Source organism: Mustela putorius, unplaced genomic scaffold, assembly GCF_011764305.1.
Source record: "Mustela putorius furo isolate JIRA1106 unplaced genomic scaffold, ASM1176430v1.1 tig00003834_pilon_pilon_pilon, whole genome shotgun sequence".
Classification (NCBI taxonomy): Eukaryota; Metazoa; Chordata; class Mammalia; order Carnivora; family Mustelidae; genus Mustela; species Mustela putorius.
The window spans coordinates 98,142,689-98,170,239 of record NW_025421987.1 but is presented as its reverse complement, the minus strand read 5'-3'; the positions used below and the strand labels follow the sequence as shown (position 1 = coordinate 98,170,239).

General features: G+C 44.5%; 1 protein-coding gene across 23 annotated transcripts in view; it reads left to right on the top strand.

The window, feature by feature from the left end:
• The window catches only part of KALRN (kalirin RhoGEF kinase), a 659,936-nt gene that overhangs the window by 446,300 nt on the left and 186,085 nt on the right, over window positions 1–27,551 (top strand). For 17 of the 23 annotated variants that reach the window (XM_045088796.1, XM_045088794.1, XM_045088793.1 and 14 more), the window contains exon 33: window positions 1,063–1,165. In XM_045088796.1, coding sequence (XP_044944731.1) covers window positions 1,063–1,165 — 103 coding nt within the window. Of the gene's footprint in view, window positions 1–1,062; window positions 1,166–24,006; window positions 25,999–27,551 lie in introns of those variants that run through there. The other 6 variants (XM_045088807.1, XM_045088806.1, XM_045088804.1 and 3 more) reach the window with 1 other exon arrangement.

Here is a 27,551-nt window from a genome sequence, read left to right as displayed (position 1 = left end):
ACCCTCAGGCAGCCCGTTCCTAACGCCATGACCTCTATCAAAGCAGCATCAGAAGTGGGACTTTCATAAGCCTCCGTGGGAAGAGCCGGCCCTCTTCGTGCTCATTTATCCAAGTCCTGGCCCATATCTCCTTCAGTTTTTCCCAACACGGACTGTTCAGCCTTCACCAGTTCCCAGGCACCTAATCACCCTTGGCCCTGGCTATGGATTCAGTGTGGGATTGAGACCTAATTCTCATGCTGGAGAATCGAAGGGCTGTGTGAGTGAGACATTGGTCCAGTGGCCCAGGAGGGGCTCTGCTTGCCAGGAGCGCACTCAGAGCTTATCTCACCAGGTGCTCAGGAACACAGCTGACTGAGGAAGCTGCTGTGCAATCTGGGGTCTTCGCGATGGTGCCTTGGCCTTCTGTGTTGATAAGAAGTCATCACAAACAGCACAAGACCCACAAGACCCACCAAAATGAAGGAAGTAATCTCTTCCTCCATACCCAGGAGTTGAGCCTCCAACATCAGCAACTTCCCAAAGATTATTGCCCCTGGAAGCAATATCTCGTGTCATTTTCTTAATCAGGAGAAACACAAGTCAAAAGGAAAAAAAAGTTCTGTTTTCTTTATAGGCCAGCTATAAACTAGCCCCCATCTTCTTTCAGCATGCAGAAAAACTATTTAAATACCTTGAACTCTGGATTGTGGGCCATCACCCAGTCAGCTGGGTCAAAGCCTCAGTTTTAAGCGGAACTTCCAACTGCACGTTTTAGACCGATTGCCAGTAAAAAAAATAAATACATCATCACCTTCTCTGTTCCATGGGCCAGAGGAGTCATGGAGGGGCCATTTCATGCTCAGCTATCAGCATAGGGACTGTGACCTTTTTAAGTACAAGAGGCGACATCTTTGAAAATCACAGAGGCCTGCTCCCTTTAGTGGTATAATTTTAGATAAATCCCTGCTAGAAAGTGCCGAGGCTCTGCTCTGCCAGCCCAGCTGGAAATCCTTGTGTGCTCTAAACCCACAGTGGTTTCCCCCCACCCCCACCCCTGTTTTTTTTCTCTTCTTCCTGCAGGGACGGAGTGGAGGATGTTGACAGCCAAGGGGATGGAAGCAGCCAGCCAGATACCATCTCCATCGCCTCTAGGACCTCTCAGAATACAGTGGACAGTGACAAGGTAGGACAGTGTCCCTAGCTTCCTTCCCCTAAGACTTCTTGTTGGCTTAACCACCCCTGGAGAATTACCCCCAGAGGAACTTCTCCCACTATGGAGGCTAACCTCAGGAGCAGTTGTCTCTCTGTGCCAGCCAGAGTGGGAAGAGCAGGGCTGGAGGAGGTATGTCACAGTGTGGAGATGTTGTCTGAGGGGAGAGAAGACCAGGTGATCAGCCAGAACTCCCCCGTCACGGGAGTTAGCAGAAGTGACGAGGGTGTGCCAAGGGGGAAGGGTGAGAAGGTCTGGGTCTCCTGTCCTCTGGAGATGCCCTGCCTGGGCTGCTTGGGCAGCTCTGCCTCCTGGGAGGCTGGACCTCAGGACCCCTGAGGCTGGGATAGTTTCCTGAGACCTTAGTGGCTGTGACTGGCTCATATTGATAATAACTGAACCAGCTTATCTGAAGTTAGACCAAGGCCAATGTGATGGCAAATGGCCACAGAGATGCTGGTTGATAGGAGCCTCCTCTCTGAAGGGGTTCCAGTGGAAACTATGCCTTCCTCTGGCCAGAGTGTTGGGGCTCAGTTCCTGAGGGGCAGAGGACCAAGAGGTGTTGTGGGAAACAGCTGGGAGGGATGTAGTAGTCTTTGCCAGAAAGCCTGGTCACTTGGTCTCTCATATTTTGGAGCAAGTAAGCAGAAAGTAGGAGCTCTGAAGGAGAGTACAAGAAAAGAGAAGGTAGCAAAGAAACCCAGTGTATTTGTTCAAGTCAGGGAAAGAATTCAGCTGTCTAAATTTGCAGCAGGGATGGGAAGATTTTAGTCTCCGACCCTACTTTCATTTGCTTACCCCAGGGTCATTGAGTATGAGATGATCTTTTGCTACATGTTAGTGATTTTGTGAATGAAGGGATGGATTTCCAAAGATGGATTTGGCCCTAGTCTTTCAAGACCTAGTGTATTGGTCTAGTCCTTCAGCCTCAGGCAATAGGCTGTGTCCTTGCTTCGTTATGGGTTTTTTGTTTTTTTTTTTAAGATGATCTGCATTCATTAGGATTTTTCCTAATTTTTTTCCTTACTGGGGTAATAAAAAATAAATAAAAGACTGTGCCCCAGACCTTCCAAGATCACGGTGCTAAGTCACACTCTAGATTAGTATTCAAGAACATTCGAGGTAATTCTGAGGTAATTCTGTCTGATGTCCTGCCTTCAAGTTTCTAAGCCATTTTTGACTATCAGAGTGGATGGAAAATTGTTTTTTTCTACTTGTAAAAACATACAAAGAAAACTATTCCTGTACTTTCCTTTCTCCTCTGATCTGTTGTTTAGAAATGTAACCTAGAATATCCTATGAATGAGTATTTCTTTTTAAACAGTCAGTGGGTGGGAAGCAAAATACAATGTTTCCCATGTTCAGAGAGAGCCTCTTAGTCTCATGGTCTAGGGGTTCTGGCCCTTCCTACTGCTACTGCATCTTCCCACAGCCCTGACTTAGAGACCCCTGTGCTGGAGCCATGTGTCCTGTCCTGGGCTCCAGCCATTCCTTGTCTTCTGGCAAGGTAAGTGAGGCTAGATGAGAACACTTCCGATGGCAGGCATGTCACGATTTGTGAAGAATCCTGATTACTTACATATTATTCTACAAATAAGGAAACTTAGTCCCAGAAACTGAGTGACCCACCCAGGAAAAATGCTAGTTCCCAGGAACTAGAACCCAGATCATTCTGCTTCACTGTCATGCTTTTCTCTCACTCCAAAGGTCAATGCATTGTGCTCCCAACGCTAAGATGAACTCAGCTGGTCAGTCTTTCTCCACATTCCACAAAAACATGAGTCACATTATTCTTGAAAAAGCACCCACCACGTGCCAAGCTCTGTGCTGGGTACCGTAGAGAGATGTGGGCTATTTGTTGAATGTGAATCCTTATTTGTGTAATTCTTGTTCGATGTGTGTCTCTCTAGCCAGGCCATTAAGACTTGATGAGGGCAGGGTCGTCTGTCTGCTTCACTGCTGTCCCTGGCCTGCAGCACACACAGAGGCTCAGGAAAGCCTTGTGGGATGAATGAACAGAGGGAACACAGTCCCTGATCTCAGGAAGTTCCAGAAATCAGGAAGCAGCTAAAACAGCTGGTCTGAAAGCAGCCAGATATATACAGACGTTGTATTTTTAAATATGCTCAAGAACCCTAGCAGTTTCCTTACCTCCAAGCAGAAAGCTTTAGTCAGCTGGAGAATCTGGCTTGTTGGGAACAGGAGCTCCCAACTTCCTTCTCAGGCCCTGGGAAACATGGGCAGTGGGGTCTGGAGATGATGAGAAGATTCTGTTATCTATAAAGAAAACCGGAAAAATCCACCTAGAAGTAGTAGTAGAGGGCCTGTCTGTGACCACGCACTATGATTTAGAATGTTCTTACTTTTCTGACACAGAACAGTGATAATAGGGCAGCCATGTGTCCTTCTCCTATTTTCCCCTTTATCGGGGCAAGCCAGGAAGTGGTATCTTCGAGTTCAGAGATGTTCTCCACAGTGTTACCTTTTCCCCTAACTGTACTGGAAGACCGGGAGACTGTTCTCTGTTGGTTTCCAAGTGGTCAGGTGAACAGACTCTGAAGATCAGCAGGGTAACAAAAATGAGCTGGTTCCGGGAAACCAAGCCATATTCAAGAGAAGGGCAAACAGGGGCAGCTGTGGGGTGGGGGTGGGGGAATAGGGCAGAGTCCCTTTGCAGGGATCAGGGCCATCCTAACAATAGGTTTCTAGAAAAGACTCCAGTCTTCCTCTTCTAATCCAGAGGAACTAGAACAGTGGTACTGCTGTGCTGGCAGATGGGGAAAATGTCACCATAAAAGAGCCATGGCAGACCCACTTGAGGAGCTGCAGGGCCCTAGGGCACCTCTCCGATCACTTTGTGTGTATTTCGTGTGCTGTGGTGGGTGGAAGGAGTTTGGGCACACCCAGGTTCAAACCCAGCTCTGGCGGTTACCCTCTGTGTCCTGTTGTGTGAGTTACTGCACCTTAATTTTCCTGTCTGCAAGACAAACACATTTGCTTGGCACCTGTTCAACATGCAGTAAGGGTTAATTTCCCACCATTAGCTGAGGGAAAAACCAAAGTTCAGACTCTCTGAATAAGAGAACACAATTACTTAATGAGCTGTGAGGATCTACTTCTTGGGTAGAGTTCTGCTCTCTTCCTTCATTAGCTAGCTGTCAGCCGGTTCTTTTCTGCACTACACCCTGAGGGAGTTAGCCTTAACTCAGCTGTCTATAAACAGAGCCACTCCACTCCTCTTTCTACCTGCTGGCCCCTTAGAGTCTAAAACCTAGATATTCATTGTGAGCATTGGCTCATGGTTCATTTTACTAGTTAAATATTGTCAAGTATTCATTGTAATCCCCAAGCTGTACCATCTTGGGCCAATGGCAACCCCTGGGCTAGAAATATTTGAAGATGGTTATTTTGTCTTCTCTCTTAATCTCCTGTCCAGAAGTCCTCAGTTTCTGCAGCTGTTCCTTGTATTAATGTATTTGCATGCCCTCCCATATCCTGGCTGCCTTCCTCTGGGTTTCCTTCAGTGTGGAATAATCTATTAAGTGAGGCCTCCAGAACCATTCCTAAGCCTGGAGGTAGTGATCCAACTAGTACGAGTACCACTTCTTGTTCCAGGGCTGTTATGCCCAGCTTCGTCCCTGCCATGGTACCTGTGTGCTAGGGGTATTTGGTGTTGGCTCTTGAGCTCTCCATGCCTGCTTTCAGGTGGCACAGCTGATTTTAATAACCTGAGTGTTGGGATACTTGGTATCGACTGGATTTTCTCCTGTTTAGTTCCATCCTGGCATTCCAGCATATCAGCCACATCTCCCAGCTTTATCAGATAAACATATCTTTTATGGCTTCATCCCAATTCTTGCTAGAAAGATAAGATTGAGGGAAGAAGACCAATGTCCAGCCCCTTTTCTCTAGAGCAGAGGATCTGGGGGTGGTTTCCTTGCCTTGTGAATCTGTCTATGATGAAGAATATGTCTAAAATTCCTAGTTCTGGGCTGCCTGGGTGGCTCAGCTGTTAGCATAGGCGTTCTACATGGGTCCGGATACCAGGACCCTGGGGATCAAGCTCTGCATCGGGCTCCCTGCTGGGCTGGAGGTCTGCTTCTTCCCTCTCCCACTCCCCCCTGCTCGTGTTCCTTCTCTAACTATGTCTCTCTGTGTCAAATAATAAAATCTTAAAAAAAAAATTTTTTTTTTAATTCCTAGTTCTTCATTAAATGCTGACAAAACCAGCATGGGCACTTCAGGAACTAGCATTAATCACTTTCTCCCAAGTTGCTTTGGCTTAACCCTCAGTGGTTCTGCATGTTTGAGCTCTCCCTTGTACCTGTCACATGCAAAAGTCTTATTGCTGTGAAAGCAAAGGGGTGTACTTGCTTTGTTCGATTGGGCTCTAAGACCCTTTCTCTCTGCCCAAAATTGTGCTCCTGCTCCCCTGGGCACTGTAGAGAGTTTTGCCTGTTTGTGTATTATGAAGCGATGCGACTTTGTAACCATACTTCAAAGAGATACAGAGTTACAGAATTCTAAGGAAGTGAGCCTGAGTAATGTGGCGGCAGTTAGAAAATCTTGTTTAACATGATGGATATCTGCCATATAATTTCCAGCTAATAGTCCAGAAGCAGCCACCTGCACCGTGCTGGTCCCTGTGCATCTGTTTACCATTTAGGGTAGGCATGCTGGGCGTGCCCCATAAATACTTATTGAATTGAACACTACAAACCCATCCTAGCAGAGATACTCTCCATCAAAACATTACTATGAATTTCTAGACACGTCCAGGCTGAAGACAAGGAAGTTGAAATGAAATTGAGTTGCAGATACTATTCTCTATAAAAATTCTAAGGGCAAAAAAATATCCCTTGACTATTCCGGGGCTGACTGTGTTTTAAGCGAAGAATTTCTGTAACAAGCTAATGTGATCTAAGATACAAGGTGGCCTGATACTGGCAATGTGCTGAAGGGGGACAGGGAGCTGTGTAAAGAAGCCTGGAGATTTCAGGATCGAATTTAATAGTTTTTAAACCGTACGGTCAAATCGCTTTAGTGGATCCTGGCCAAAATGTCGTTTCGCTGATTGGTAGGGAAGGCTCAGCTTAGAAACAGTGAGGGCCCAGCTAAGGGGAGAGTCAGAGGATGCCTACAGAGGATAGCTATAAAAAGTGATGGAGCAGCCCAGCTGTGGGAGCCTTCTGAGAATAGGCTTCCCTAGACCCTCATCTCATTTATCAGAATTTGGTAATCCTGACGCCTGCACCTTGAGAGCACTTAGCAAGCCACTGGGTGTAAGAGCTGTAGTCAGAGAAAGTTCTGCCCAGACCCTGCCGTCATGCAATGACTCTGCAGGAAGGAGTGTCTGGAGCATAGGAGATGTGTGATGGGTCCCCATGTGGGTTCCCACCAGCCACTCCCATGCAAGAAAATGGACAACAGGCTTCCTAGAGTGTTAAGGGCCCACAGATCACTGGGTTTTGCCTCTGAAGAGATAACTAGACATCTGGAAATGTGGCGATTCAGCAGTGTCAGGACTAATGAACATGCTTTCAGTTCACACAAGGTAGTATTGTTTGTTTGACAAATTCTTAAAAACCATCAGGATGGTATCCCCTCCACCCCCCAAGGCTGAGTCTCCAGAACATGACTAGGACAGCTTGTTAGCTGAGACAGCTGTGTCACTGGAGCAGAGGAACCCCCGCAGGAGATCCAGCCCATTAAATGTTCTCTACTAGAAGCAAAAGAAGATGTGATAGGGCGATCCCTGGCACTTCTGCTACCCTGCCCTTTGTCTCAGTGGGACCTGAGGGCCCTAAAATATTTCTTTATAGGGAGAGATTCATGTTACATCCTATCTAGTAACAAAACACTTTCTAGCCCCTAAATAAACGAGAGCAGTATATCATTGTCCTTCAGTTACCAGGTCTGGGAGAGTATGTGTCAGAAACCTAAACTTGACTTTATCAGCTGAGTGATCCTGAGATTCAGACATGGCCCATCTCGACAGCAGGTTGTGGGTCAGAATTGCCATATGCATCCTAGGTAGAGGCATCCTGATTGTGCTCAAGACTCGCTAGTCACTCTAAAGTGGGAAAAATGCCATCTCCACTTTCAGATTTTCAGTGCAAATGGTGGTTTTCTCCACAGCGTTCTGAATAACCCAAGCCAAGGACTAGGTTGGAAAATAGCTTTTGTTCTTAGTCCAGTACCTGTGGTGGGGGTGTGGGGACTGGTGTGGGGGCGGGGGGGCGGACAGGCAGTGGTGAACAAGGCCCAGCAAGGGATCTCCTGCTTCCCCAGAAACACTGCTTAGTCCTCTCCTAAGCAGCATTCAACACAGTAGCAATGTGCTGGCTTTTCAGAACAAACCATAAAATATGAGGAGTTGAGGTCGCAGATTTTCCTCTAAATGAGAAGTTCCTCAAATAAATGACGGCTTCCAGCTGTTGCACCTGACCAACCAGTGTGAAATACACTTTGCTGGGAAACCCAACCTGGGCTCACGGGGCAAAATCATGATGGCGCTATTTTACTATTTTGATTGCTGGCCCATGGCTTAAAAAGCTGCCTGGAGAGACCCACTTTGAAAGTTGCCAATCATCTGGAAAAGCAATTAAGTTTCATAAGTGACAGCAGCCCATGAGTCGCTCGCTGGGCATGGGCAGATTTCACGGAGAAGAGCCCAGAAGTGCCCTGAGGATGCTGAGAGCTCGGCAGCCACAGGGCATCTCCTCAGTTCTAGAAGCAATGGGGCCCAGAGATCTGTCACAGAAATAGGGGAACTGCAAAAGGTGATTTGCCAGTAGATCAGATCTGTGTGTGGTAGCAGCTGGGGCAGCCACAGGCCCGATCTGAATAGGGGTGAGTTTGGACCTTGGAGACATAGACGCTCAGGGAAGAAAGGAATTTTAGAGCTCATCTGTCCCTCTGCCATCATGGACATGTTTAAAAGAAACAAAGTGACTCGCTCAGAGTCGTAAAGCCGGTTAGTTAATGACAGACCTAGGACTGAACCCCAGCTTAATCTCCTGCCTGTTAAATTGGATTAAAACATAATACTTTTGTAGTGACCCTGATCATTTAACTTTCAGAACCTTGTAAGCAAAAACAACTATTGTTACCCGCTTCTCTGACAGCCTCTATACCCCCTGCCCTGGCCCTGGCCAATCTGTGATGACCCTAGGGAATTGCACAGTGGTTCCAGAGCTCAGCTGAGCACCTCTGGGGCTGGCATGGGGCAGAGCAGGGAAAAATAATCTTCTTTCCAAAGGGAAAGATAACTTCTTTCCTTTAAGTACCAGGTCCTATCACAGACTCTTTGATACCAAAAACTTGTGACTCACAGAGTGGCCTTGGTGGGAGAGGGATCCTGCCCTAGACAGGGTCTACAGGCCTCTCAAGGCAACTTCTTGGTTGGGCTCTGGGAGCTTGGCAATGAGCACTGAATTGTGACAAGGCTGATCCCTGCCTCCCAGCTGCCTGGGAGCAGTGAGTCCTGCCGCCGCCCGGCATAAAATGAACTCTGTTTTTAAAAACCTTGGTGGAAGGAGAAAGCAAATTTGAGAGGAAGCCAAGATGTTAAAGTGGATTAGCTGGCGACAGTCCAAGGCAAACAAGACCCAAGTGAGTATGCCTCCCGCTGGACACCTCCTGGTCGGGAGGAGGGGCATGAGAGGGGAGATGGCCCAGGTTGGGGGGCCGAGGGCACAGAGAGAAAAGTGACAGCTCTCAGAGCAAGGATTTACTGGAGTGTTCTGCACAGACCTCTTGGCATACCACTTGTCTTTTTGTTCTTCTGTGTCAGTTAAAAGGCTCTTTCAGTACAGGACAAAATGTCTGTGAATGCCTTTTTAAAGCTAATGGTAGGGGTGCCTGGGTGGCTCAGTTTAAGCGTCTGCCTTTGCCTCAGGTAGTGATCTCAGGGTCCCGGGACTGAGCCCCACATGGGGCTCCCTGCTCAAGCAGGGGAGCCTGTTTCTTCCTCTCCTTCCGTCCCTCCCCCACCACATGTGTGCTCTCTCTCTCTCTTGCTCTGCTCTCTCTCTCAAATAAATAAATAAAATCTTTTAAAAAATAAATAAAACTAATGGTAAGGGACACAGGCTATGAGAAATATTGCTCTTAGCAAGCTGAGGTTGTGGATGACTAGCAGTGACACCAGAGTACGATGTCTGGTGGTGAGCCCTCCCAGCAGGTAAGAAAATTAACTCTTCCAGAAAAGTCAAGCAGAAATGTTGCTGGAAATGCGTATTTGGAGCCACAGCCATGAACCTAGAATGGGTGGAGCTGAGGAAGAGGGCCTTGAAGTGGTGGTTGTGCTTTTAGCTGGAGCTACCCAGAGCCGTGAAAGCATGCCGTAGGTTTTCTGGGGCCACAGCGTGGGATTCTTGGGAAAAGTCAGTTGGGTAGGAAATGGGTAACTGTTACCCTGTTTCTTGGTCTTGAGTTTAGATCAGAAATGGTTGCTTGGGGTTCAGCTGCCTGTCAGCTGAGTGTTGCTTCCTCATGGCTGATAACTGCCGCCCACCTGTGTGCCACGATCAGTGCTGTGTAGTAGATAGAATGGGCGCATGTGTGTCTCAGGATCTATGGCACTGGAGTGAGGTAAGGGATCCTTACTGCCAAAAAGCAGGGCCTTGTCAAGAGAAGCCTGTGTGAGTGCCCCCCATAGTGGCCCTTTCTAAGGAGCCAGTGCAGATGGGACTTTGGCTTCAGTCCTGTCCCTGGGGTGGTAAGCAGGAGATGCCTTCTGAGGGCCAGTGACCCATTTCTGCCCTGATCGCTCTTCCTATTGAGAAAAAACTGCCAGAAGAAGATGCAGAACTATGCACAGGAGACCTGTGAGAGGCATCCTTTCCCTCATTTCAGGCAGACCCTCAGCCCTACCTCTCCGTTTGTCCATTCTTCCCCCCAATGTGGCCCTGACCGTACTGTGTATCAGGGTTGGGGGGCAGTGTTCAGCCTCCCCAGATGTAAGGGCTGCAAGTTGAGTCTTCCCAGTTTAGAATGTTCATCTCTTGTCCTTTTTTTAATGCTCTCCTTGGCTCTGTTTGAACTTGGTAATTGCAGGGAGATACACACACTGACTCCAAGCTCGGGAGAGCCATTCCTCTAATCTGCATGGCCCCTAGTGATGCTGGCCGTGGAATGCTTAGTGAGTGCCCCCTGAACACTGCTCTCAGCCTGTACCAGTGGCAAGGGCTTATATCAGTACAACCTGATGATGTACTGGAAAGAAAAAAAGCCTCTAGCTCTCACTGTGTCTGTCTCCTATCTCCTGCTAGCTCCTCTTTGAGATGCGGGAATGGGGTTTAAAAAGTTTCATTTGCTATTTGCTGTCACTGACTTACATACATGTGAAGACTTGATTTAGTGAGCACCAGAGGAGATGAAAAATGCATCATCTTTTCTTTTCCTCAGGGTTTTGATGGATGCCACCTTTTTATCTCACAAATTCATCAGCCACTTAGTAAGCTCACCTATATGGCAGGCAGTGTTCTAGACACACAGGATGTGGCAGTGACCAAAACAAAATTCCTTGCTTTCCTCCTTTGACCTCCTTCCTGTTGATGTGAGCCTGAATATGCTGAACTTTAAGGCATTTGGAATTCAACCGGAACTAACTTTTGTCTTTGTGACTGATACCATTGCAGCTTTTATCTAAAAAGAGCTCAGCATTTCTTTTAAAAAGATCATTTGGGAACACCTGAAGGTAGTCCTACAATTTTTAATTCCCTGATTCATAACCATTTCAAATTAGAATCCCAGATTTCTCTCTCTCTCTCTCTCTCTCACACACACACACACACACACACACACAGTCTTTGGGCTCTGATTGCCTCATTACACTCCGGATTAGAGAAAGTCTATGTTCATGGCAGGTGGACAGACATTCTAGACAAAGAGAAAAGAGTAGGAAATACTCAGCATAACCCCCAAATGCTTCTAAATTTCTTCTCTCTCATAAAACAGGAATATCAGAAAGAGAGGGATTTTTTCTTTAAAAAAGAAGAAGAAAATAATTCTTATTTTTAAAAAGAGGATGTGAAGGGATGAGGAGTGGAGGAAAATGGTTTGTTTAAGGGAGGTGCTTTGAATTATGGAAACTGAAATCTGTAATGCAGAGTCCGGCTTTCCTCCCCTCCCCCACTGCACCCACAGTCCCCCAAAACAAGAGCAGTCACAATTTTTATACCTTTTCCACATGGGATATTAAGAACCTTCATTGCATTCATGAAAAATATTTTTGAAAAATCCCCAAAGAGAAAGATTTCTAGGATATGTTCTCTAGCATTTAAACTTAAGACAGTGCTTCTAACAGGAGCATGAAGTCCTAACCACTTGGTTGGTTGTGTTATTTAAAGAGGAAACTAGTTGGCACAACCACCAACATGACCAAGTGAAAAAGATCTGTGAGCCAAGAAGAATGCAATTAGAGGTAAAGTAGAAAACTATTTCAAATATATTTGAAAATTATTTCAAATGACTTCATTCTTTTATTCAGTGGAATTTTATTGAGTGTCTGCCGAGGGCAAGATACCTTGGAGATTCAGAATATATAAGAACAACGTCTGTCCTTGCACACCACACATGTCTTATATGTGATGCCAAATATGGTGGCTGTGGACACATTTCATGTAAGGGGACAGTTGTACTTAGCACTTCCTTTATGCCAGCTGCTTTACTAGGCACCCCAGAAATTTCAAAGAGAAGGTGTCACATGAGAGACATACTGACCACACTCTGCTAGGTTTTATAACAGAAACATACCCACATTGTGCAACAGATTCAGCCTGGCAAATTGGATGGCTTCTACACCAAAAGTGAGATTGGAGCTTGGCCTTAAAGTTCATCTTCCTTTCTGTTTCTCTTCCTTTGTATCAGTTTTGATCCCAAAATAGTTATTCTAATCATGGACAGTGTATAAAGGAGAAGTCCTATGGATACATCTGTATCAAGAGAATTATTTTGTTTTGATGGAGAATTTGACTTTTTTTTTTAAATGGGCTATTTGCTCTGATGGGAACTGTTCAGAAAAATCATAAGACTCTTTACCAAAATCTTCTTATACTTCCTCATAATAATTTAATTAAGCCTGTATTCCCTTAAGCATATGCATTCAAGATTCTTAACCTGACATTAACTTCCAAAGTAGGAATACATGCATGTGTTTCAAAACGTAGGCATTCTTCCTGAGAGATTCTTTAGAAACATGAAGGCTCCTATTTATTTATTCTTCTTAAGAATATTTAAACAGGTAGCAATGTACACTAAGTACTGTTCTACACTTTTTCAATGTGACAAATTTGGGTGATCATACAGAGGTCATGTAGCACTGCTTCATTCCTTTTAATGGCTACATGGCATTCCATTACCATAATTTATTTAACTCGTTCTCTGTTGATGGGTATATGGGATGTTTCCAATCTTTTGCCACTACAAACAAGGCTATAATTAGTAACTTTGTACAGATATAGTTTGTCACACTTGTGAATCATGAGTGTATTAACAGGGTAACTTCCTAGATGTACAACTATCCCTTTTAAATTTTGATAGACATTGTCATATTACCCTGTGTGGATGTTGTCCCAGCCATACTCCCTGAAGTTGGGTGTAAGAGGGCCGGTTTCCCCACAGTCTTGCAACCTAGTGTAGCATTGATATTTTTATCTTCTCCAATCTGATAACAGGTACTCTAAAAATCATCCTTATTCATTAGTGCTCCGGTATGTTTTATTATTATTATTATTTAACTGATAATATTGCCACTCTGTTATTTTCTTTTATTTTTATTGAAGTGTACTTATTTTTATTAATGCACTTAAAAACCTAAACAGCATTTAACCTTCACCTTTACCCAAGTATGACCTGTGGGTCTGTCTGATTAATGTTAGTTATGCTTTTGTCTCTATGCATAGAGTACATTCCTAATTATAAACCTCTGGTATACATTAAGCTTTTTAGATTTTTTTACAAGGTAAAATGTGTATGCTGAAAATGCCTACAAACTCCTAGACAATTGAATGGATAATTATAAAGCAAATATGCAGAAAATAACCATGCAAGTCATGGAGGCAGGTCTTGCCGGCTTTCCAGGAGCCCCCATGTGCCCCTCCCTGGTCACAACCCTGTTCTTCTCCCCAGAGGTAATCATTCTCTTAGCATTCGTAATAATACTGGCCTTGCTTTCCTTTATATTTTTACCTTCTTTGTATGTGTCCCCAGGCAATGTAGTTTCAGCATGGCTCTTCTTCAGTTTTATATGACTGGAATTATACTGTATTTTTGTGTGTGTCTGTGTGTGTGTGTGTTCTCTTGTTCAATACTGATTTTTATGGAATTCAGCCACACTGATGTGTATAGATTATTAATTTTCATTGTTGTTTAGTATTCCATTGTATGACTATATCACAGTTTATCCATTCTCTACATGGGATGTTTGGGGCTATTGGAGCAATACTGCTGTAAATAATTTTGTGTATGTATCCTTGTGCGCATGTGCTAGAGTTTCTCTAGAGTATAAAGCAAGGAGTGGAATTTGTGGGTGAACAAAAAAAGGGATTGCCAAGTAAGAGGGTATATCTGTATCCATGTCTTCAACTTTACTAGTTGGTGTAAACTTTTTTTCCAAATGCCGGTACCAAATTTCCACTCCTACCAGTTTATGTGAGATTTTCAGTTTCTCTGCATCCTGGCCTATACTTGCTATTGTCAGACTTCAAAATTTTTGCAGGTCTAGTGGGATGCGATAGTTTCTGCTTATGGTTTTAATTTGCATTTCACTAATCACTAATGAGACTGAACACTTTTCTCATGTCCCTATTGGGCCTTTGGGTTTTCTTTTATGATGCCCTGCTCAAGGGCCCATGTATCCATTGAGTTGTCTAGGGGTTTCTTGTATGCATTTTTAGGAGTTCTTCATATTCTAGATACTAATATTCTAGATATTAGTCTATTATTGGTTATACATGTTGTAAATATATCTGCTCTCACTCTGTGGCTCCTCTTTTTACTCTCTTTATTCTGTTTTGATAAACATAAAATTTCAATATATTTTAAGTTAGAGCTTCTTTAACGTCACATACGAAACATTTCCTACATTTAGAATTTTAAAATATAATTCACAACTTATTTCTCCTCAGAATAGTATAGCAACATAGAAGCATTATATATAATGCAGGTTTCTGTCTATCCCTAAACTTTCGTCCTCTGTTGCAATGAAAGAATAAGAACCATTTGACTTTTTGAAATGTATTTGTCTATTGTCATCCATTATATAATGGGTTATAGAACTAAAGCAATGCAATTTGTTAGGGGAAAAGGTGATAAATATATTGGATTTGGAAATCAGCTGTCCAACAAATAGATCCAAGACATAGGGAGGAAGTCTTCACATAGCAGAACTAAACATGTATGCTCACAGTAAAGCCTCTCGAATCCTGATTTTATATGGAATTCTTACCTTCACGGCCCTCTAGTTACTTAGCCCATAAGAAAGTTAGAAGGGGAGACAGTTACTTCTGTCTAGACCCAGTAATAACCACAAAGACTGAACTACTGTCATTGAGGAAGGAAGCAGAAAACCTCTGAAAGCAAAAGTTGATGGATGAATTAAAATACCAGCAGTCTGGTTCTATTTAGTGAGGGTACCAAGAGAGCATCATGACTGGGCCTGTCTGAGGACTCCCTTGTACCCTGCACTGCACCATCATTATTACTCATGTTGGTATTTGTAACCATTAACAGAATGGGAAATTACATTCAATGTATTCTGCTTAAGAAGTCAGAGATGAAAAGATACTTATAAAAATGGTCAAACTGGAGAGATGAAGTGTTGGTGTTTACCTTTAGTTATCCAGAAAACTTGATTATCCTGACAGGCCCACTGCCCAAGGGGTTCTCAAGAGCTGAGGTTGTGATGACTGGGGTTTATAGTGGAATGATCTGTAAAGGTGAAACTCAGCTTTTCTCAGTCCTAGTGATCGACTCCAGTAAGACGGATGACTACCCTCCCTTGGCGTTTACTGAGCATCTGTATAATACACTCCAGGGCAAGCCACTGTCCTCTCACATGTGACCTGTGAACCAAGCCTCCTAGCCGGTCCCTGGATATTCACTCTTACCTCCCTCCACTCTCTTCTTCATTCTGTAGCCAGTGTGATCTTTTTAAAATGCAAGCTGCCCACATGGCTTTGCAGCTTCCAGCCGTTCACTAGCGTCCCTCATTCTTAGGATAAATATCAAAATCTTCAACACAGCTGATGTGATGGTATGATCTGGGCTTGGCCCACTTCTCTGGCCTCATGGGGGCCATTTTCCTCTGGTGTCCTGCCTTGCAGCCTGCATGGCCTTTTTTGAATGTACCAGGGTTCTTCCCAGCCCAGGGCCTGTGTTTTCTCTGCCTGGAAGCTTCTGTCTCCTCCCATGCCCAAGTCCACCCCTTTCACCCTCTCTTCTTTCTGATTTTAGTCTGTCCTGACCCACTGCCTAAGTCCTTTCCCCAGGTCACATCTCTCACGACACTCTGGACTATTATTTCTCAGTTCCTGACACCATGACCATAAGCATGTGTGTGGCTATATTATTGCCTCCACCACCAGACCGAGGATAGCGAGATGTCTATTTTATATCCCCACTGCATCACCAAATCTAGCCAAGTACTGACTCGGTAAATATTTATGAAGGGAATAACTGAAGAATAAATAAACATACGGTAACATGTTTGGCAGTGTGGGTAAGAGAGAGATCTAGCAGTTGGGACCAATGTAATTAAGAAAATCAAAATCCTAGTTTGGGAGGATTGGAGAAGTTCCAGCATTAGACTCTACAAAGAGGGTAGAATTTATCTGGGTAGTGTTGGGGAGGGGTCAGGGGAAGGTCATTCTACATGGATGAAACAGTAAGAGCCAGTAAGGGAGAAAAAGAACTATATGATGAGTTTGGGTTGTGCAGAATAGATGTGCCTGGTTGAAGTTCTGGGTTTGTGAGGTGGGTTGTGAAAAATAAGACTGGAAGGTTCTGTAAAGTTCCAGAAGGTTTGCTTGGGTCAGATTACAGCAGATGCTGCACACTATTCAAAGGACTTTAGAATTTATTGATTAGTACAGAAGAAACACTAAGGGTTTAGGGGGGGTGTTTGTTTTTTGTTTTCATCATGGTTACTTTTATCTTCACCTAGATGTAACACAGTCATCTTACTCTCTCATCCTTTCACTAGACTCAGAAAGAGTCTCATGTTAACCCATCCACAGCCTTCTGAATCTACCCTTTATACCCACTCGAGTACATCACTCCAACATCTCTTTTCCTGCACGTTGTCAATCAGCTCCCGTCTCTCTGCCACCCAACACGTGTTGTTACCTCATGCTCCAGTGAGGGCTGCCCTTGAACTTCACTCCCGATTCTTCTTTCTCTACCTCCTCCCCACCTCCAGCCATAGTTTTTGTTCCTTCAGCTCTGATGTTCTTGACAAAAATGCCAAGATTATAGCTCTAAAGTGACTTTACTCCTCATGGTAGTTTTCTTAGGAGTTTATTCATGTGGCTCCCCTGCCCATGTGCCAGGCACTGTGCCAGGCTGGAGACACATCAGGCAAACAAAACAGGCCAGTCCCCACCTATATGAAGGCTAAGTTCTATTGAGGAACCAGAAAAACCAAAAGCAACTTCAAGACCAAATGGCCACACGTAAGGAGCAAGGTTAGTGCTGGACACAGTTTTCGCAGCTGGTTGCCTCTGTGGTTCCAGTTGGATGTCTGGCTTTTCTTCGCTCTCAGTCTCAAAAAGTGATTTCCCTCTTCTCTCAAACCAGTAACCCAGTTGACTTCCCTGCTTGGGGCCGAATTCTCTCATACCCTATTGCCAAGTCCTGAGAACAAGCCCCTCAAAATCTCTGTCATACCACCCTGTCAGGCCTTGGTTACACTTTGCTGAAATTCTTTCAGTATCCTCTAAGTGGACTCCCTGCTTTCTAGGATTTTGCTCCAGCATCTTTTCTTTCCTCATCTTATCTTTTCTCTTGACACCGGATTCATCCTCCCAAAGCTTCTCTTTCAGTGTCTCACTCATCATTTAAAAGCCGTCAGTAGCACATGCACTAAGGTTAATGTCTGGGCCCATCTCCAAAATGTTTATATTGCTTTCCTTCTGACACCTGATCCTTTAGAGACCTTTATCTGTTCTGCATACTATAATGCACCTTCTTTCGATTGGATCAGATGAAACTGCCATTTTTGTGTGTCTAAAAAAATGGGGGAATATTGGCAACTTGTATGTTTCTACCTGATAACACTTATCAAATCAGTGGTTGCCTGCATATCTCTCTCCCATGTTACATTGTGAGTTCTTTGATGATCATATCTTGGTCTTCAGGATGCTCCTATCTCTCCTGTCTACTATAGCAACTAGCATGTAGTACATAATGGACAGTAATGGTAATTGAATGCCCCCAGTCACGTCATGTTTGCTCCTGCTTATGCCCATCTCCTGTGATGCTTCCTGACGTGTATAATCCCATCTGGCCCAGCCTTCACTGCCAGCCTGACTCGTACCTCCTTCATACAAATGCTTCCCACTTCTCTCACCACACCTCTCAGCCACCAGCGTTGCCCCCAGCCCTATCCACACTCACACAAGCAAGTCAAATACTGTGCTTTAACATTCAGGGCATAAGTTATGTGTTTTACTTGGTATCTGCCACTTTGTTGAGCGTAACATTGCACTCTGAACAATGAGTTGAGAAATCTCTGTTTCTAGCCCTTGTCCCTCACGCTGGGATCCAGCCCCTGTTCCCAGCTGTCCCAGTACCGCCCTTAGTCCTGCCCCTCTTCTGGCTCCCTTGCTGTCCGCAAAACTTTCCCCTAATATATGTTTTCTGGTAGATTATCTGTATGATTATCTTCACTAAATATAATGATCTTTTAAATAATAATTGCCCTTGTCCACGAACCTATCACAGACATTGATGGATCTCCAAAATTATCTCTCCGTACTGATAGACATGTTTCTGACCTCAGGAAGAGTGTTGTTGAAACAAGCTTTCGTCATTAGAATGATTTTCTGGAGTCCCTTCCCTCAGCACCTCATGAGATGTCATCTTCTTCCCATTCTCTGGTGTTTCCTGTTGGTTAGCTTTTATCTCAGCAACTGAGTCCCAAGATCCATGAAGACAAGGCTCACGTGATAGTTCCTGTTATCCACAGTGCACTGACATACAGTTAGACATTCCAGACATGCCCAGAAAAGACTCGTTCAAATAATGTTTTATGTGTATAACTTCTGTTTTTGTATATTTATGGGTTGTGTGTCTCTGAATGTGTCTCCCATACACTCTCTAAGAAATATCCATCTATGTGGTTTGGGAGGCAGGGATCTCTTGGACATATCCCCTGGCCATCAGGCCACCAGGCCCATGACGCTGTAAATCATTATTTAGTCATGGGCTTCAAAGGCCACTGGTTGTGGCTGGCCAGGTGAAGAGCCTATGTACAGTATACAGTTCCTTTCCTTCCCACCTGCTTGGGAGGCTTCCTTTTCCTTCCGAATAGGAAAGGCTAATTTTTCTGTTTTAAACATAAGAAGGCAATGTGTATGTGTATATATGTTTGGCTATTTGTGCTTATGTATGCATATGTACATATATATGTGTATACATATATGTGTGTATGTATGTATATATGAAGGAAATAAGCCAAAATGTAAATAGGGTTATTTCTGGATGGTGGCTTTTTCCAAATTCTCTATGACAAGAAAATCACTTTTATTAACAAAGAAAACCAAAAAAACCCTAATCAATGTCATTTTTAAAGGACAGGAAGGAACACAATTATTAGATGGTTGCTGAGGTCCACCCTCAGCATGAACCAAGGACAAGGGGACAAGCAGGTACCGTGTAGGAAACAGGGGGATTGACTTCTCGGTGTCTTAAGAGGAGGGAAAGTGACCAGAGTGGATTTGGGCTGACGTGTAGGATGGGCCAAGGTTGTGAGCTGAGGAACTGTGTTTGGTTGTGTAGGTCGGGAGCCTTGGATGGTGAAAGGAAAGAGAAGGAAAATTCAAGGAGTGGCCCATTGGGGGTGACACGGAGATAAGAAATTCATCAGGGTTTTTCCCCAAACGCAGCTATTTAGCAAAAGTATGGAAAAGGTCAAAGTATACTTTCAAGTTCAAGAAGAGATGCCATGGAGAGATATGCAGAGGGAGAGACAGAAAACAGACATGTTTCAAGTTCAATTTTAAGACCCTGGGATTCCAGAGAGGGAGGTTTCCAGAGTGACTCAGCATGGGAATGCTGGGACCCAGGCGAGGAGGAAATGGGTTACCTGCATGGATAGCAAGGTTTCCAATAGGAGGTTCATCATTAGGTCAAGACCCAGCTCTCCCCCACCCCTCACCTTCCTCTCTCCCTTCAGCTCCCACATTCTGAGGGAAGAGGGAATGTTTTCTGGTAAGAATTCTTGGTAAAGAGGCAATTTCTAACCTTTGTGAATTTGAAACAAAACAAAAAAATTACATGAAACAAATATTTTCAAGGATGTTCTCCCATACTGCCTAGTTCTGTGGTTCTCTCAGAGGACTCCCTAAGCAGAGGGAGAAACGGAAAGAGGAAGAACAGGGAGATGGACTCTCCCCTTCTGTAGCTGATTTTTTTTTTTCCACTGGGGTGGTCCTCCAGAGGTGGGGAGTGCCTGGCCTGTCACTTGGGAGGGAGCACACTCCGTACCACGTGTCAGGCCTTTCCACTCATTACTAAGCTGCTAGGCCGCCCAGTCCTCCTCTGTAAGCTCCTGGCAGAATTCTGGATGAGGAAGCCTGGGGTCAGCAGGAGCAACAAACAGACATTCAGAAGCCAAAAGGAGAGCCTTCAGGCAGAGTAGCAAGTAAGAAAGAACACATAAGGAGGTCACCACATCAGTTCTTAAAAAAGAACTAAACTAAAGATACACTTCACAGTATTTATGTCCTTCATGTGTGCACGATTCAACATTTTTACTCCTCTCTATCTCCATTTTTAATTCTGATGGCTACATCAAGGGAAATTTCCAGTCCAGGCTCTAGTCTGACATTTGGGGTGGAGAAAAGCTCTTTTAAACCAGTTAATATAGTATTTGCAAAGTTTCCTATGTATCCTGGAAACAGAGCACAGAAAGTCCCCATCAAGGATAATACCCCATACTTTCTGCCACCCCAGCTAACAGGAAAGACACAGCCCTTCTCATAGAAATCCCTAGAATATGTATTGGGCAGGCCAAGGAAAGCACAAAGGCTGCCTGCCAGGAAGCCGTTCAGAGCGTAAGCAACTGCCAGGAACAACCGTGGCTCTCTCGCTGAGCCCCTCACAGGAGACTGGCATTCGATGCCTCCCCTTTCATTCGGTCTTCACAACAGTTCTTCAAGGTAAGTACCATTGTCCTCATTTTGCAGATGAGGAAAATGTCACTCAGAGAGGTTCATTAACTTGCCCACGGTCACACAACCAGAAAGCAGCAGACCCAAGATTTGAACCCAAGTCTTTCTGATGTCCACTATGCACACTGCCTTCCACTGGATGAGCTAACTGAAGAAAATGATCGGATAATTCAGGCCAAAACACACAAAGTAATATTATAGCCCAAATGCTCTAAGTCCTATCATTACTGTCCCTGTCCTCCATCATCTGAACGAAACACACCTGAATTAAAATACCAAGAGCATTCCATGGTCCATGGATCCCGAATCAGGAGCATAGAGGAAGCTCTTTATTATGTCTTGACCAAGGGAGTAGTAATTTGGACACACTCCTGCCTCACTGGTGTCCCACTCCATCAGAAACACCCAGAACATATAGTCAACTGAAGAAGCATTTAAAAATATAATGGAGACTAGTTGCCTCAAATTTTTTATGGATCAAAAAAGGGTATAATTCTATAACATATAAATATGTTCCCCATCTGTGGCTATTTTTCTACTACTAGATGCCCAGTGCTGTTTCTTGTACACCCAGGATCTGCAGAACATCTCTCTATAGCTCAGAAATCTTCTATTATGTCTAGTATTAGAGTGGAGCCTGCATTCTATTATACAAAGTATTCATACAAAGGGATCTGTACCTGAATAGTGGGAGGTGGGTGAAATCTCCACACAGGGTGAAATCCCTCCCCACCTAAAATAAAAGAATATGAGGGTGGTCTTGTTAATAAAAGTCACCATTCTATGAAGTGGATCTCACTGATTCTTGCCCTTCTTGGAAAATGCCAAAGACAAGTACTTTTGGACAGTGTGTGCTGGCAGATGTGAAAATGCAGTTGAAACACTGCAAAACTGGGGTTTTCCAGCGATGGAGTGATCAGGACAGAGAGAGGGCCTCTGTGCTAAAGGATTCCAAACCAGGCAACCCGCAGAACTACAAGGGAAGTATTTCTAAAAGCTAACTTCCGGCCTACCCTGGCCTACTGAATCAAAATACCCAAGGTATATGGTGATTGGATATGGAACATATACAAATTCCAAGCTGGGAGTTATTTTCTAAGTAATAGAAACCTTTTGCATCTCAAAAAAAAAAAAAAAATGTAATGGCCTTTTTACACACACACACACACACACACACACACAAACTTTTCCCACTAATCCTTTCTTTAGGCCAGATTTTTAGAAAATCATCTCAATGAGATTATGAATGGCTGTCATTTTTAAAGCTAAGAGCTATGCATTGGTGTTCACTACCCTTTCATGTTACCAACTGGGCTATATAAAATAATGGCTTCCTATATTTAATGTGTCTATATTTTCTCAGGGTTTTAGAGAACAAGTGTTCAGTCTGCCCACATGTCTTTACTTCTTAGACGTCTCACATATCAAACCATCAGACATTTGCAGGTGCACAGAGACAATCACAACCTAGGCTTAAAAGAGGATAAACATTTTTCTGCACAACCTAAGGAATATGTAGAATGAAGTGACCCAAACCACTTCTAATTAGGTCCTTGAGGATAAGATGGGTCCTCAAAATATGTGAGATGCTTTGCCAGACTTTTGAAATCCACAAACATAGAAATGTATAAATATCGCTTAGGAGAGGGATTCCCCTTTCCAAGAGGCAACAATGCACAGTGGTTAAGGATAGCCTTGGAATCAAACCAACCACAGGACAGATCTCACTCCCTTCACTGCCAGTCATTTGATCCTGGGCAGGGCCTCTCAGGGCTTCAGTCTGCAAAATGGAGGTAATGGTATTACCCACCCCATAATGTTGTGGTGCAAATTACAAGAAATGATGCCTGCCAGACAGCCAGCCTTGTGCTTGGCGCATGCTAAACGCTCAACAAATATTAGCTGTGAATAATGGTAACAATAAAAATGATGGTGAGCATTAGCTATGTTAATATATGACAATACAAATATTTTCTAAAACTGTTTCCCTCTTCAGAATTTTAAGAACTGTGTAAGGAACAAAATGTCCAATTCAGCATTTATAAAACTGTTAAGTTCTACCACTGCAATAAATTCTGCAGATCTTATAGCACATCTGTAAACTAAACTGGTAATGGCAGTGGATTATGGTGTGAGCCAACCAGGTGTCCACTGTCTTCCTGACTAATGTGATGTGATACAAAATTCCGAAGATGCTCTTGCCCTGGCCACGGTGAGTTCAGTGGTCACCAGTACCTTCCGTGAGTGACTTCACAAATGCGTGTGTATAGCTCCTGGCTTTCTTCAGAATCTCCTCTCCCTTCTGGATTCTGACTATGCCCATCTTCCTCACAGCTCAGGGTAACTACCATTTTAGCTTGATGCTGAAGTATTTTCCCTCCTTTAATGAACAGCTTTTGCCTGGCTGGAATTCTTACTAAGGAAGGTTGAGATTGTTTTCTCATTTCTATATGGCAAGTATGACAGAGCCTTTAGCACCGTGAGCTGAGCCACAGTCAAATATGAGATCACTCTCTTTCATTTATCCTGAACTTTTCTCTTGGTTGAGCCATTGCTCTTTAGAAATACTTCACTCCTCTAATAGCACTAGAAGTTGACTTTCTTTGAGGGGGCCGTTGTTAAGGACACATTCCATCATTCTGGTGGACAAGTAGAGTGTGTGTGGCCACACTAGAATATGGAAGCTGGGTCTCTGGCAGGCTCCCTCCCTCACTCAGTAATCCACTCCCTCAGCCAGCCCTGCAGCCTCACAAACCAACCACATGTCTTGGAAACACTGCAGATTACCACATGTCATGGACCCTGGAAATACTTGAAATCAGGAATTTTAAGTCACTTACTGCCAAAGATCTGCTACATAAATGGGTTAACTTTTCTCAGTTTCTTTCCCCCAAATGAATGTCATAGTAAGACTTGCTGGCAGGCACAGGGATCCTAAAAGAATTGAAACAAACAATAAGGGTATGAGATAAACACTAAGGGTCACTCATAGGACCTCATATTTAATGCAGCCCTCTTTGTAGTCTTCCCGGCTCTCCTCCTGCTTTTATGTGTGGGGGAAACCACTGCGGGACCACTGAACCAGGAGCTATTGCAAGGAAAAGTATATGGATTGGAGCCCTGACAAAATTAGTGAAAGTGGCCAGTCAGCGATCCTCATCTGGATCCTGGACTTGGTTGGCTTCTTCTGAACCTTCAGACCAAGGAATGTCCTACACAGCACTCTGCTCACTCCATTTCCTCTTCTCAAAAAATGATTGTGTATTTGCCAGGTTACACTCTGTGCCTTGGGTTGCTAGGAATACAGTAGGTTGCACTGATGATTTAACTCTGTTTTCTATAAAGGGCTACGGGATCTCATGCAGATTTTTGTAAAGTCATATGCAAATTACAGAGCCCCGGCCCTTTTCTTAACAGGATGGCAACCTTGCTCCTCGGTGGCATCTGGGACCTGGAGATCCTTTCTCCACTTACGTTTAGCGCGCAGCCTGGGACTTGTCCCTGCAGCTCACCGGGTTAGCCGTGCCGCCGTTGGGACCTCCCACCTGGACTCCCATCACCCACCTCTCTTGAGACTGCTCTGGCAGGGCTGGTGTGGGGTACAGCCTTTGCTCAGAGGGCAACATGTTCCAAGCAAAATCTGCCCATCTGGGCCATGGGCTTGCCCCTCAGGCTCCCTGCTTCTCTACTGGGTGCGATTCAAGGTTGCTGAGTTTCCCTCCAAAGTTGAAAATGGTGGGACAGTAGGGACCTGTGAGAGGCTCCATGACCCAAGCTACTTCCCCGGGCTCCCAATCCAAACACCAGGCTGCTCAGGCCCTCACTGTCCTGGGGGTCTGCAGTGTGAGTGGGCACATTCAGCAGAGGGACATACTTACCTCTGGAGTTTTTCTCCAGATTGAACATCTCTGTTGTCAGTGGCCCCCAGTCTAGAAAACCCATTGTTCTAATCTAACCTACCTCCCCCACATCCTGAGAAAGAGGGAGGAGGAACAAGGGATAGTTTATGGCAGGGAAGAAGAGGCTTGACTCTAGCTATTCCCAAACATTGGCCCAACCACATCCCCAACACATGTTCTATCTGCGTCAGCCTGCCCAGGTTTTGTCAGGATTTTCCGGCTCCTCTAACCTCACTCACCCCTGAAGTCTCTGGTTCAAAGACCACCCTCCTAGCCTTTGTGTGCTTCCAGATTACCCTGTCAAGGGTGGGTGGAAAGTGGGCGAAGAAATAAAGGAAACAAACTGGCTCCATGTTGGTTAACTGTTGAGACTAGAAGGTCGGGGACATGGCCATTCATTCTACCATTCTCTCCACTTTTGTATATGTTCGCAATTTTTCATAATAAAAAGTTAAAAGTTTAAAAAGTCCTCCAGCTTCCAAGACACTCAAGAGAGCCCCAACCCCTAACAGAGTTTCCTGGAAACCAAGTCAGGAGTCAAAGATGGTTCCATTACATATATGTATATATATGTATATATATATACACTCATTTTCTAATTTTTTAAGGCCCACTGCTTTATTTTCAGTAGACTAAACCTTATTTCTAAAAGGTCCCGACGTTGGGCTCACTTCCCCCATCTGGGTTATGGGGGAGGGCTGGGTAAAGGGGTCCTTGAGATCCTGAAAGTTTACACTTCCATGTACCTCACAGTCTTGTGAGGATGGGACTTGTTCAGTGTTCTGAACTTTGTGGAGGAAACGCGCGCTCGATTCACAGTGTCATTCCCTGGAATTGCACCTGGCTCAGGAAAGGACTGTCTTTGTACTTGAATTTAAATCCAATGGAGAACCTTAACATGGGCATTTGCATGACTGAGAATTGCTGCTGTCTTTTTTCCGTATGTCACTTTCTTGAATGTGTTCTAATAAAATGATTCTAAAGCAGGCTGTGATATACAGTGATTTATAAATACTTTCTGCTGAGTGCTGAGGCCCTTAATTTCCTACCAAGAATCCACCCCATCCCACTTTCTGGAAAGACCTGGCTAGCTGGGGACAGACGCAGGAGCGTACGTATGGCATGCCGTGCTGGTGGCACTTCTGCAATTGTGGTCATTAATAAGAATCATGTCAACCACAGCAATTTTGTTTTCTGGTTGCCTAGCAGCAAAATTTGTTTTCCAGAATAAAGATGGCCATATGTAGTGGATGAATGCGGGGGTGAGGGAGGGAGTGGAGGTGGCAGGGCAGGAGCAAGAGTATAATTCACTCCACCAGGGAAGGAACAAGGTGGAAGGAGAGACAAAGGCAGCCGAAAAGAGAGACAAGCAAGGTTCATTTGTGTTCTGTTTAGTGATAACTCTCAGCACATTCAAAAGATAATGCGTAGCGGTACGTGGGTGGCTCAGACGGTTAAGTGTCTGCCTTCAGTTCAGGTCATGGTCTCAGGGTCCTGGAATCAAGCCTCACATCGGGCTCCCTGCTCAGCGGGAAGCCTGTTTCTCCCTCTCCCTCTGTCTTTGCCCCTCCCCCTGCTTGTGCTCTCTCTGTCTCTCAAAGAAATAAAATCTTAAAAAAAAAAAAAAAGATAATGAGTAGTTAAATTTTGTTTACAAAATTGCACCTCTTGCTCTCACGCCATAGCAAGTTAGAATCTCAAAATCTCATTAAGCAAACTGTAAGCAAAAGAAGAAAATATAGATCTCTAAAGGCAGATATTTTGAAAAACACTGTTTATCTCAATCTTGATCCCCTTCAGCCAGACTGGCCAGGGTGCTGCCATGAGCTGGTAACTGACTGAGGCTGGTTCTCTGGGGAAGGCAGCATTGTTAGAAACCTCATAAGGAGCCAGAAGGGCAGAACCAGACAAGAAGAATTCTGTTTACTGAGCACCTTTGTCATGCAGGTGCTGGGAAGGCACTTGATATACATCATCTCCTCTAATCTTCACAGTCATCCTGAGAGGCAGGCAGTTCTGTTTTCATTTTTTAGATGAAGAGTTAAAACTAAAAGAAGTAAATAACTTGTACAAAGTCATAAAGCTGGAAGATAGCGGGTCTGTGAATTTAGGTCTCTGATCTTCATCCAGATGCATGCTTTTTCAAACCACAGGGCTGATGCCGCAGTGTCCAGCTTGGGCTCTACCCTGTGCACTGCCATGGTCTTCACCTTAATGAATTGTACACCTGCTGTCTGCCCTGGGAATGGGGGGTGGTCATAGCAAGTGTCCTGCTCTTCCTTGTGTGATTGGAGGTCTCTTCCAGTCCAGGTCTTTGTAGCCCACATTCATGTCCCTGTGACATATTTGTGCAAAGCACAAGCTGATGAGGCTGAGATCACCTTTGGCTTTCATAGGGTTTGGCTCACTTAGCAAACACCTAGTACCTACAAGTGCTGGGCATATGAACTAGGTGGGCAAATATAGACTCAACCCTGTTCTCATGGAGCTTGCCAATAGGGGAGACCTACTGTAATCAAGTAACACAGGAATGGATTTATAATAACAACTGCTGCAAAGGGCCTTGAAAATCACTGAGATCAGCAAATGAAATGAGACCCAGAAATGCTACGCACTTTGCCCAGGACCACATAGCGAGTTAGAGGCAGAGGACTAGAACTCCTGGTTTTCATTCTTAGACTGCCGTTTTCCCTGCCGTGTCACACTCTAGTCTGTCGCATGCCCATAAACTACCCCCAGTCCCAAACACGCAGATAAACATGCTGATCAATCAGTACACTCTCCCCATCCCTAGAAATAACCAGATAACACATTTTGTAATGATAAACAGTATCATGAACCAAATCCCCAAGGATGGCATGTACCCAAGGCTTGTTTGTAGACTTATTGCAGATCCCAAAGCAGGGACAAAGAGGCAAGATTCCCATGCTCTAGCAACATTGCCCAGTAAGGATGCTTGCTGGTGTTTCAGTGTTTTGGTCTGACCCTGATAGTTTCTAAGCTCCTGAGAAACCTCCTTCTTGGGTTCAGCAGCTCAACAAATATTTCCTGAGTCCCTGCTAA